This window comes from Ornithodoros turicata, chromosome 9 (genome assembly GCF_037126465.1).
Source record: "Ornithodoros turicata isolate Travis chromosome 9, ASM3712646v1, whole genome shotgun sequence".
NCBI lineage: Eukaryota > Metazoa > Arthropoda > Arachnida > Ixodida > Argasidae > Ornithodoros > Ornithodoros turicata.
Genome location: NC_088209.1, coordinates 39950546 through 39962571, shown reverse-complemented (window position 1 = coordinate 39962571; position 12026 = coordinate 39950546). Strand labels below are relative to the sequence as shown.

The window sequence follows — 12026 nt, the reverse complement described above, 5'->3', positions numbered from 1 at the left end:
AAGGACGAGAAAGAGAGCGAGTTATAATGCTTTCTCTTTTACCTTTTTCTCAACAATAACTTTATTTAATGATGGTGAATGGGGAGCTTCATGAAGTTTTTTTCCTCATGATTTTATTGGTTAGTGCTTCAGTTGTTTTGAAGCGTGTGTGTGTGTGCATGCATTTGTTGGAGCCTCTGAATAAATCGATCGGTTGACACTTTGCAGTCGCGTCGTTGCTCTGTCGTTCGGTCCTTGGATACCCGTGCTTCAGAATGTGTGCCACATACCAAGTACCCCCTTTTTTGAAGCCAAATTCCCAATGCCCTTGAGCAGTGTGGACTGGTGAAGGACCTTGGAAATTTGGCGTCAGAAAACACCAAGAACCAAGGTGCTCAATATTCTGCAGGTAGGACGAAGACTACTACTACCACGAGGACAAACTTCAGCTCCGGCCTGAATACACTTCCTCTGTTTTTGTTAAAATTTGTCAGTTTTATTCCTTATTGTTGAAGACGCTGAAGAAAAGTGAATAATTCAGAATGCCGGAAAGGTAAGCGGCCCCTGCCTAGATGGCGCTAAAGCTATTCTTGAAAAGTTCTCCCTGTAAGCATATACGAGAAGGGGCGAGAAGGCACACCTCCCCCGATTCTGGACACCCTGGAGGGTGGTGAGTTTTAGTGGATCGTACGCTATCGCGTTTGCGTACGTAAGGAATAGCGTTGGTGGTTATGCGCACGCGCAAAACATGGAGAGCTTCGCGCACTGCGCAGAACCACTACGCTATCCCCTACGTACGCAAAGGCGATAGCGTACGATACACTAAAACTCTCTAATTTTAGTACACCGTACGCAAAGGCGATAGCGTACGTAACAGATAGCGTTGGTGGATCTGCGCACTGCGCGAAACTCTCTTATGGGCGTGCGCGAAACCATCAACGCTATCCATTACGTACGCAAAGGTGATAGCGTACGTAACAGATAGCGTTGGTGGATCTGCGCACTGCGCGAAACTCTCTTATGGACGTGCGCAAAACCATCAACGCTATTCCATTACGTACGCAAAGGTGATAGCGTACGTAACAGATAGCGTTGGTGGATCTGCGCACTGCGCGAAACTCTCTTATGGGCGTGCGCAAAACCATCAACGCTATCCATTACGTACGCAAAGGTGATTGCGTACGATGTACTAAGACTCTGCTCTATTAGGGGAAATGGACTCGTCCTGCAGGGAGGTAAAGGACACCCCTCCCCTTGGTCGAGTCCATTTGCTCACTGGAATAAGCACAAATAGCACTCTTCGCGCCCAAATCGCGATTTTTTTTGCAAAACGCATAGCGCCCCCTAGCGGGGACGTCCGGAACTAATTCAAGGCCACGTTTGAGGTCAAACAAGGTTATTCAAGGTCAAACAATGTCAAACAAGGTCAATCAAGGTCAAACGGTAAAAATTTTTTTGGACCATTTTTCACAAAATTTTCCAAATTTTCAAGGCCATTTTAGAGGTCAAATAGCGGTAAAATAGAGGTCAATAGAGGTCCTTCAAGGTCATCTAAGGTGACTTCCTGGGAATGGACTCGTCCGGGGGGGGAAAGGACACCCCTCGGGCGAGTTCATTAGTGGACTCGTCCAAGGGGTGTCCTTTACCTCCCCGGACGAGTCCACTAATGGACTCGTCCAAGGAGTGTACCTGCTGCTGGAAGAGTCCATTTTTCTGCATTTGCTTTGCAGAAATTTGTGCAGACTTTTGGTACGAAGTGGCGCTGCAGTCGGTAAATCTAGACTTTACACAATTTGATTACAAGGCTAGAGACGTTTGTAATGTCCAGTTAGAGCTTCCTACACCCAGTACTGCCTAATACTAAATTTAGTAAGACATTTAAATTAGACCACGCACTCGTTTACCAAACATCCTGCAGTTTTCCATCAGAACCATGCTTACTATGACCTGGATTCTATTTTAATAAACATTGAATCAAAGAAAGACAAAGTTTAATCACGTATTAAAAGCAACTGAATAAAAGAGCAAATTGACACCCGACATGAAGTTTTGATGTCTCCGGCGGCCAAACTTCGAAGAACCACTGTCCTGTCCCTTTTGACCATGTTTTCGGCGGTCGCCATTCTTTCTCTTGCATTCCAGCTGCAGAATAAAGAGCACCCTTTACTGAGTGTGTGTGAGCACACTTAATTTCAGCTCAAGAGGAGCATTTTTATTTCACTGAAAGGTAGGTAAGACTCTTGGCGTTTTCTGGGGCCTAATTTATTTATTTATTTATTTTCGATACCTCAAATGCCCTCCTGGGGCGATACATGACAGGGGAGGGGAAAGAAAGATCCTTACAACACTTGACAAATTGACAATATTGCACTACTTAATAAAGGTAAGTAGCCAATGTGGCTCGAAATGATGAATGATCGGAGATGGATACGAGTGACTGAGGCAAGTCGTTCCAGTTTCCAGCTGAGGCAAGTGTTTGGGGGAAAATGAGTACATCAAGTAGAAGTTGTTACAAGTACAATTTCGGCGGTCGTTCTCCCTTCATGCCACCTGCATTATGCAAAGCTGAATGTGTGCTTAGTTTCAACTGAATAGCAGCGTTTTTCTTTTTCCACTGAAAATGGAACACATAGTGGAAGACTAACCTCGTGGTGCTTTCTGATGCCCAATTTCCCCAGCCGTTCTCACTGTCATTCAACCTGCAGAATAAAGAGCAGAATGTGTGTTCGTAGTTTCAGCTCAATAGGAGCAGTTATTATTATTTCACTAAACATAGAAAAGGTAAAACTAACCTCTTGGTGTTTTCTGAGGAAAAATTTAGGTCCTTTCTGTTCTAGTCCACCTGGAGGACAAGGAAGATGTTTTACTGAGTATTGCTTGTTGAATTTCAACCCAGTAGCAGCATTTTTATTTCTTCCCTGGAAATGGAATCTAAGGTAAGACTAACCTCTTGGTGTTTCCCGAGGCCATACTTCGAAGGCCCTTCCCATCTGCAAAGTAAGGAGCATCTCTTGCTGAGTGTGTGCTCAATTTCAGCTCAGTGGCAGCATTCTTATTTTTTTCACTGAAAATGGAACACACAGTGGGGGACTAACCGGTGTTTTCTGACTCCCAATTTCGGCAGTAGTTCTCCACCTACTACTATTCCTCCAGCAGAATAAATTGCTGAATATGTGGGCTTAGTTTCAGATCAACAGGAGCATTTTTCATTATTTCACTAAACATGGAAAAGAAGGTAAGACTAACCTCTTGGTGTTTCCTGAGGCCATACCTCGAAGGTCCCTCTTCCAGTTCCATTATATCTTCAAAGTAAGGAGCACCTTTTGCTGAGTGTGTGCTCAATTACAGCTCAATAGCAGCATTTTTATTTTTTTCAGTGAAAATGAAACACACAGTAGTGGACTGACCTCATGGTGTTTACTGGCGCCCAATTTTGGCAGTAGTTCTCCACGTGCAGAATAAGTTGCTGAATATGTGGGCTTAGTTTCAGATACACAGGAGCATTTTATTATTTCACTAAACATGGAAAAGAAGTTAAGACTAACCTCTTGGTGTTTCCTGAGGGCAAATTTCGGAGGTCCTTCTTTCTGTCCCAGTCCCCCTGCAAAATAAGAGGACGTTTTACTGAGTATTGTTTGCTGAATTTCAGCTCAATAGGAGCATTTTTTTTTCCTCACTGGAAATGGAAAAGAAGGTAAGACTAACCTCTTGGTGTTTCCTGAGGCTATACTTCGAAGGCCCTTCTTCCAGTCCCTTTCTACCTGCAAAGTAACGGCCATCTTTTGCTGAATGTGTGCTCAATTTCAGTTCAATAGCAGCATTTTTATTTTTTTCACTGAAAATGAAACACACAGTGGTGGACTAACCTCATTGTGTTTACTGGTCCCCAATTTTGGCAGTAGTTCCCCACCTGCTACTATTCCACCTGCAGAATAAGTTGCTGAATATGTGGGCTTAGTTTCAGATCAATAGGAGCATTTTTTTTCCTCACTGGAAATGGAAAAGAAGGTAAGACTAACCTCTTGGTGTTTCCTGAGGCTATACTTCGAAGGCCCTTCTTCCAGTCCCTTTCTACCTGCAAAGTAAGGGCCATCTTTTGCTGAATGCGTGCTCAATTTCAGTTCAATAGCAGCATTTTTATTTTTTTCACTGAAAATGAAACACACAGTGGTGGACTAACCTCATGGTGTTTACTGGTCCCCAATTTTGGCAGTAGTTCCCCACCTGCTACTATTCCACCTGCAGAATAAGTTGCTGAATATGTGGGCTTAGTTTCAGATCAATAGGAGCATTTTTTTTATTATTTCACTAAACATGGAAAAGAAGATAAGACTAACCTCTTGGTGTTTTCTGAGGGCAAATTTCGGAGGTCCTTCTTTCTGTCCCAGCCCCCTGCAAAATAAGAGGACGTTTTACTGAGTATTGTTTGCTGAATTTCAGCTCAATAGGAGCATTTTTTTCCTCACTGGAAATGGAAAAGAAGGTAAGACTAACCTCTAGGTGTTTGCTGAGGCTATACTTCGAAGGCCCTTCTTCCAGTCCCTTTCCTTCTGCAAAGTAAGGGCTATCTTTTGCTGAATGCGTGCTCAATTTCAGTTCAATAGCAGCATTTTTATTTTTTTCACTGAAAATGAAACACAGTGGTGGACTAACCTCATGGTGTTTACTGGTCCCCAATTTTGGCAGTAGTTCCCCACCTGCTACTATTCCACCTGCAGAATAAGTTGCTGAATATGTGGGCTTAGTTTCAGATCAATAGGAGCTTTTTTTTCCTCACTGGAAATGGAAAAGAAGGTAAGACTAACCTCTAGGTGTTTGCTGAGGCTATACTTCGAAGGCCCTTCTTCCAGTCCCTTTCCTTCTGCAAAGTAAGGGCTATCTTTTGCTGAATGCGTGCTCAATTTCAGTTCAATAGCAGCATTTTTATTTTTTTTTACTGAAAATGAAACACGCAGTGAAGGACTAACCTCACAGTGTTTTCTGACGCCCAATCTTGGCAGTAGTTCTCCACCTACTACTATTTAACCTGCAGAATAAGTTGCTGAATATGTGGGCTTAGTTTCAGATCAACAGGAGCATTTTATTATTTCACTAAACATGGAAAAGAAGTGAAGACTAACCTCTTGGTGTTTTCTGAGGGCAAATTTCGGAGGTCCTTCTTTCTGTCCCAGCCCCCTGCAAAATAAGAGGACGTTTTACTGAGTATTGTTTGCTGAATTTCAGCTCAATAGGAGCATTTTTTTCCTCACTGGAAATGGAAAAGAAGGTAAGACTAACCTCTTGGTGTTTCCTGAGGCTATACTTCGAAGGCCCTTCTTCCAGTCCCTTTCTACCTGCAAAGTAAGGGCCATCTTTTGCTGAATGCGTGCTCAATTTCAGTTCAATAGCAGCATTTTTATTTTTTTCACTGAAAATGAAACACGCAGTGGTGGACTAACCTCATGGTGTTTACTGGTCCCCAATTTTGGCAGTAGTTCGCCACCTGCTACTATTCCACCTGCAGAATAAGTTGCTGAATATGTGGGCTTAGTTTCAGATCAATAGGAGCTTTTTTTTTTCCTCACTGGAAATGGAAAAGAAGGTAAGACTAACCTCTTGGTGTTTCCTGAGGCTATACTTCGAAGGTCCTTCTTCCAGTCCCTTTCTACCTGCAAAGTAAGGGCCATCTTTTGCTGAATGCGTGCTCAATTTCAGTTCAATAGTAGCATTTTTATTTTTTTCACTGAAAATGAAACACACAGTGGTGGACTAACCTCATGGTGTTTACTGGTCCCCAATTTTGGCAGTAGTTCCCCACCTGCTACTATTCCACCTGCAGAATAAGTTGCTGAATATGTGGGCTTAGTTTCAGATCAATAGGAGCTTTTTTTTTCCTCACTGGAAATGGAAAAGAAGGTAAGACTAACCTCTAGGTGTTTGCTGAGGCTATACTTCGAAGGCCCTTCTTCCAGTCCCTTTCCTTCTGCAAAGTAAGGGCCATCTTTTGCTGAATGCGTGCTCAATTTCAGTTCAATAGCAGCATTTTTATTTTTTTCACTGAAAATGAAACACGCAGTGAAGGACTAACCTCACAGTGTTTTCTGACGCCCAATCTTGGCAGTAGTTCTCCACCTACTACTATTTAACCTGCAGAATAAGTTGCTGAATATGTGGGCTTAGTTTCAGATCAACAGGAGCATTTTATTATTTCACTAAACATGGAAAAGAAGTGAAGACTAACCTCTTGGTGTTTTCTGAGGGCAAATTTCGGAGGTCCTTCTTTCTGTCCCAGCCCCCTGCAAAATAAGAGGACGTTTTACTGAGTATTGTTTGCTGAATTTCAGCTCAATAGAAGCATTTTTTTCCTCACTGGAAATGGAAAAGAAGGTAAGACTAACCTCTTGGTGTTTGCTGAGGCTATACTTCGAAGGCCCTTCTTCCAGTCCCTTTCCTTCTGCAAAGTAAGGGCCATCTTTTGCTGAATGCGTGCTCAATTTCAGTTCAATAGCAGCATTTTTATTTTTTTCACTGAAAATGAAACACAGTGGTGGACTAACCTCATGGTGTTTACTGGTCCCCAATTTTGGCAGTAGTTCCCCACCTGCTACTATTCCACCTGCAGAATAAGTTGCTGAATATGTGGGCTTAGTTTCAGATCAATAGGAGCATTTTTTTTTCCTCACTGGAAATGGAAAAGAAGGTAAGACTAACCTCTTGGTGTTTCCTGAGGTTATACTTCGAAGGCCCTTCTTCCAGTCCCTTTCTACCTGCAAAGTAAGGGCCATCTTTTGGTGAATGCGTGCTCAATTTCAGTTCAATAGCAGCATTTTTATTTTTTTCACTGAAAATGAAACACACAGTGGTGGACTAACCTCATGGTGTTCACTGGTCCCCAATTTTGGCAGTAGTTCCCCACCTGCTACTATTCCACCTGCAGAATAAGTTGCTGAATATGTGGGCTTAGTTTCAGATCAACAGGAGCATTTTATTATTTCACTAAACATGGAAAAGAAGGTAAGACTAACCTCTTGGTGTTTCCTGAGGCTTTACTTCGAAGGCCCTTCTTCCAGTCCCTTTCCTTCTGCAAAGTAAGGACTATCTTTTGCTGAATGTGTACTCAATTTCAGCTCAATAGTAGCATTCCTTTTTTTTTCAATGAAAATTGAGCACACAGTGGAGGACTAACCTCACAGTGTTTTCTGACGCCCAATTTTGGCAGTAGTTCTCCACCTACTACTATTCCACCTGCAGAATAAGTTGCTGAATATGTGGGCTTAGTTTCAGATCAACAGGAGCATTTTATTATTTCACTAAACATGGAAAAGAAGGTAAGACTAACCTCTTGGTGTTTCCTGAGGCTATACTTTGAAGGCCCTTCTTCCAGTCCCTTTCCTTCTGCAAAGTAAGGACCATCTTTTGCTGAATGTGTACTCAATTTCAGCTCAATAGTAGCATTCTTATTTTTTTCAATGAAAATTGAACACACAGTGGAGGACTAACCTCACAGTGTTTTCTGACGCCCAATTTTGGCAGTAGTTCTCCACCTACTACTATTCCACCTGCAGAATAAGTTGCTGAATATGTGGGCTTAGTTTCAGATCAACAGGAGCATTTTTTATTATTTCACTAAACACGGACAAATTCAGGAGGTCCTTCTTTCTGTCCCAGTCCCCCTGCAGATTAAGGAGGACGTTTTACGGAGTATTGTTTGATGAGTTTCAACTCAATAGGAGCATTTTTATTTCTTCACAGGAAATGGAAACGAAGGTAAGACTAACCCCCCCCTCTTGGTGTTTCCTGAGATCATACACTTCGAAGGCTCTTCTCCAGTGTTTTTTCACCTGCAAAATACGGAGCATCTTTTGCTGAGCACCTGCTTAATTTCAGCTCAACAGAAGCATCTTGATTTCTTCACTGAAAATGGAATACTTTTGGTGTTTTCTGAGGCCAAATTTCGGAGGTCATTCTTTCTGTCTCAGTCCGCTAGCGGGATAAAGAGGAACAGTTATTGAGTAGCTAGTGTGTGCCTAATTTCATATCAATAGGAGCATTTTAATTTTTCACTGGAAATTGATTTATTCTGTGTTAGCGCCGCGATGCAACTGTGGCTATGAGCAGTGTAAAATGCAGAGCACCTACTGCTGTGTATATGAATATAGTATATGTAATACTGCTTAGTATTATCTCAATCTCACCATTTTCATTTTTGGCTTTTATTTCCGAAGGCACTTATTTCTGCGAGGTTTCTGTATACTGAACGAACATCTTGCCCCCATAGAACTGAGCTAAAATTGTTTAATTTGAGTTAGGAAAAAGCTGGTACGTTTGACAAGACCTCTTGACCTCTTCAAGACTTCCGAATGATGTGTTTCCATGGAGAAAAAAATAAAGAAAAATCTACCAAGTAGCTTTCTAGCCAGGTCTGAAAGGAGAAACTTCTCCAGCTTTCGCATACATCTGAATTCATGATGGGGTACAACCGTGATGAACGCTGTTTAAAGGGTACCGGCCAATGGGTACCTGGGTCCCGTGGATCATACTACAGGCTACTCTCTGTCAGCCCCAATAAAATATTTCAAAACGCCACTGCCATCATGATCGCCATCGCCACTCCGATCATCGGCGTCATCATCGTCGTCGTCACTCATATTAGACCAGTCCTAGAGTAAAAAACCTCCCCTTCATCGTCAAAATAAAATTGTTGTTCAAGAGAGAACTGATGTTCTGAGGCTGGAACAACATAGAAAGGACAAATACGTACAAAGCCTCAAAAATTGCCTAATTGTTGTTCGTTTCAGATTTACAATTTTACCATTCGTGTGACATTAAGTGTGGCAATTCCTGGCGTTTACTTAAGAGCGCGTTCCCAATACTTCAGACCTTCTTCAACTTCGATGACCTCTTGACTATTGATACTATGCACGCTTTTTTTTTTTTTTTCTATTCTGTACTTCAATATCCTTACTATATAGCATTTCTATTTCCACAGCTTTCTGTCTACTGGTACTGCTTCCCGATCGTTTCTGGTTTTATTACTTGTGTGACATCTTTCTGGTATGTATTCCATTCGTCGACGATTGCTGTCACCCTGTCTGACACTCTCTCTACATATACGCTGGCAAGAGTTGAACCAACGTTTTTGGGGTGCTACGAAATACCTCTTGTCAAAAATTCAGCATTAATCCAGTCAAACGTGGACTTTACAGCTCAGTGGCGTTACCGCTTGCGATAAGTTGACTATCTAAGATACCACATGCTTCTCCATCTCTCACACTACCAACATTTCTCGACCACACTTAGTGCCTCCAAATCAACTTCCCCTAGTGGCAAAGTTGCTCGTTCCATGGTCAAATGTAGCCCGCAAGCGCTCTGCCCTGAGGGCACCTGCTAACCTTTTATTTATTTATTTATTTATTTATTTCGGATAGTGTTGACCCGCCGACGGGGTCGTTACGGGAGTCAGCCGGCACATGTAACAAATATTCCAACTTTTGTATAAAGCTGAGACGTCTCTTGCAGTAATAACACTTCAAGGAAGACTTGTTCCAGCCGTGAATTGTTTTGAGGAAAAAAAAAATTGTTAGACACATTTTTTTTTTTTTTTTTGTAAAACGTGACACACCGGTCGTCACTCATAAACCAAATCAGAGCGAGGAACGGGGTAGAGTACCACCCGTGGAATAAACGGCGACATTTCCTTTAGCTTGAGGGTTTCCTGGGGCTGCTACTTGCTTCGGTTTCAATTTTTGGTTTTCACCGATACTTTTTATTGACAGCCACTACCACGTGACATCCTATGACCGCGTGACGCTGTGACACACGATACTGCCATTCCTGACAGCCCTATAAAGCTACACTGCATTTGAACGCGTTTGGCACAATGTTACATTATTATTGGCCCAACATTTATGGTCGTGCCTATACTATACTGATTTGGTACACACAGATAACTTTCCGACATGCGCTAAGCCAACGTTGATATGTCAGCACAGGTTCGCGTTAGGCTTAGCTTAGACAGCATGTGAACAGGGTATCTTTCCATTAGGCGAAGAAGGACGATTACATGCTGGCGACTAGAAGGCTTTTTGGGACCAGAATTCCGTGTTCTTTATGCGAAAAAGATAGCGGAAAAATACCTCCAAACGTCAGTGCTTTCCCTGCTGTGCCGGGAGGGACGCCGAGGCAGGGCAGAGGATTGTCTTCTGCGCAGCGAACATATTCACTGCGCATGCGCGCACGTCTCGTTCTTTGCGAGACCGAAAAGCAGATAACCGAATCGCGCGAACGCCCCGTCAAATCAATTAAGATCACGGGCGTCTATAGATAACAGCATGACAATGACCCGCGAAAACCGGGATTAACCTGCTGATAACCTGCGCAAAGAGATATGGAGAGAAAAAAATGAAATGGTGTGTCAAATATGCTTTGCCACGCATGAAAGTTTTTATTTTATTTTATTTTTATCCCGTGTTAACGCCGCGAAGCAACTGTTGCTATGCGCTACAGACGTGGACAGACGGAAAGAGGACACAGCATGAAGGACTGGAGGACAGGGTGGGTTAGTAGGAGTCCTGGGCCGACTTCAGGAGAAACTGTGCCGACATTCGTCTGGGGAGTCTTCGGAATTAAAACCCAGGGAAAAACCTCGGACGGCACAGCCCGTGGTAGGTTTCGAACCCAGCACCTCACAGTCTTCGGCACGACCATGGCAACCTGCTCGGATATGCAGCTGCTGGATGGGTTTATCGCAGTGACGACGATGCCAAAGAGATACCCGAATGGTTTCCAATGTTGAATTGCGTCGAATACGTAAATCCATACACGCAACACGGGATAACTGCTGCTACGCGGCTATACACGCAAGAATAGAACACGGTTCTAGACACTGCACTGGGCCCACACGCGACGCAAGTCAAATATATAGTTTTCTAGTTTCTTAGAAGCACACAGCGGAAGCATTCTACAATCGAATTACGCAATGCTGCTATTTTGATCTGAACCGCCATATTCCGAGAATCCAATTCGAAAATTGCCAAATTTGCGAAACTTTCGTTTTCAAGTGTCGATAGCGCGGGAGATACTGCTTGGAGAAACACGAAACTTGTTTTATGTATACACCTGGAGCACCATACAGCACGATACTGTGTTTCTTTCACTGGTGAATTCTAAAATGAAGGCGGTAAAAAACTAAAAACACAGTGAAGATCGCCTTCATTGTGCGTCCTATTGGAGAGCGATGAGGAAACCTACTTTGCGAAACTTGCCTGCTTTGGGAAACTCAACGAGCGGGACCCCTTAACGCAGCCATGTCGCTGGTCTTAGGACATTCTTAGGACTTAAGACACTTATTCAAAAGCCGCGAACGAAATGCGATTCTACAGTTTATTGTCTTGCCCTGCAGACCCAGCTGTTACATGACGTCCTGTTTCTCGTATCATAAACTGAAACTGTCACACACCTTATTACCATTAATAAATACGTATCAGTCACACAATCTCCTAGCATTGAGCACCCGCCATGTTAGGTCAGGTCCCTCCAGAGGCGAATCCAGACCCTCTGTTGGAGGAGGTGGCGACCGCCCCCCCCCCCCCCCCCCCCGGATCCGCCACTGGGGCTCACCGGTCCTTGCGCTGAGGGGTGGCTCCTAACTCTCCCTACGAGTATGAGCTTTCTTGCTAAGCGTTATACCGCGCTTTCCGTTCAGTTCCGTTTGTGCTTATATATATTTTTATATTGTTTTGTTGTTGTATGTTATATGAAATAAAATGTAGAGAAAAATAGTATGCGTGGTTTGCATCGCTTTCGAAATCCAGCATTTCATCCTTAGGCAATTTACGAGGGAAAGGGTGGTACGGGCGGAGAGAACTGCGCGGGCAAAATGGCACCAGCATTTATCTCGGAAAACCAAAATATCTTTTAGAATTACCTTTAGATACGACACGTGGCGATAACAAGGTGTTATCGCCGATAGTGGTCTCACACGTGCTGTTTCCCTCTCTACTGCGAGGGAACCTGAGGCTTTATAAACCGCAGCCGATACCAGCGCAGGAAGGAGAGCTATGCTGACG

General features: G+C 43.3%; 1 protein-coding gene across 1 annotated transcript; it reads right to left on the bottom strand.

Moving 5' to 3' along the window:
• Window positions 1-1953: 1953 nt before the first annotated feature.
• On the bottom strand, window positions 1954-6430 carry LOC135369488 (uncharacterized). Its single transcript, XM_064603073.1, has 17 exons — window positions 6357-6430; window positions 6200-6254; window positions 5257-5312; window positions 5100-5154; window positions 4317-4371; window positions 4160-4218; window positions 3999-4017; window positions 3846-3919; window positions 3685-3740; window positions 3525-3580; window positions 3373-3445; window positions 3226-3281; window positions 3075-3157; window positions 2927-2969; window positions 2772-2821; window positions 2625-2678; window positions 1954-2121 (listed from the first exon to the last, which is right to left on the bottom strand). The coding sequence occupies exons 1-16, from the start codon at window positions 6428-6430 to the stop codon at window positions 2670-2672; spliced, it is 873 nt and encodes a 290-aa protein (XP_064459143.1). The 3' UTR covers window positions 1954-2121; window positions 2625-2669.
• Window positions 6431-12026: the final 5596 nt, after the last annotated feature.

Coding starts and splice junctions, on each gene's coding strand:
- LOC135369488 (XM_064603073.1), bottom strand. CDS start 6,430: ATGGCCCTTACTTTGCAGAAGGAAAGGGACTGGAAGAAGGGCCTTCGA. Junction 6,255..6,356: donor GCCTCAGCAAACACCAAGAG/GTTAGTCTTACC, acceptor CTTATTTTGCAG/GGGGCTGGGACAGAAAGAAG. Junction 4,372..5,099: donor CCCTCAGAAAACACCAAGAG/GTTAGTCTTCAC, acceptor CTTATTTTGCAG/GGGGCTGGGACAGAAAGAAG.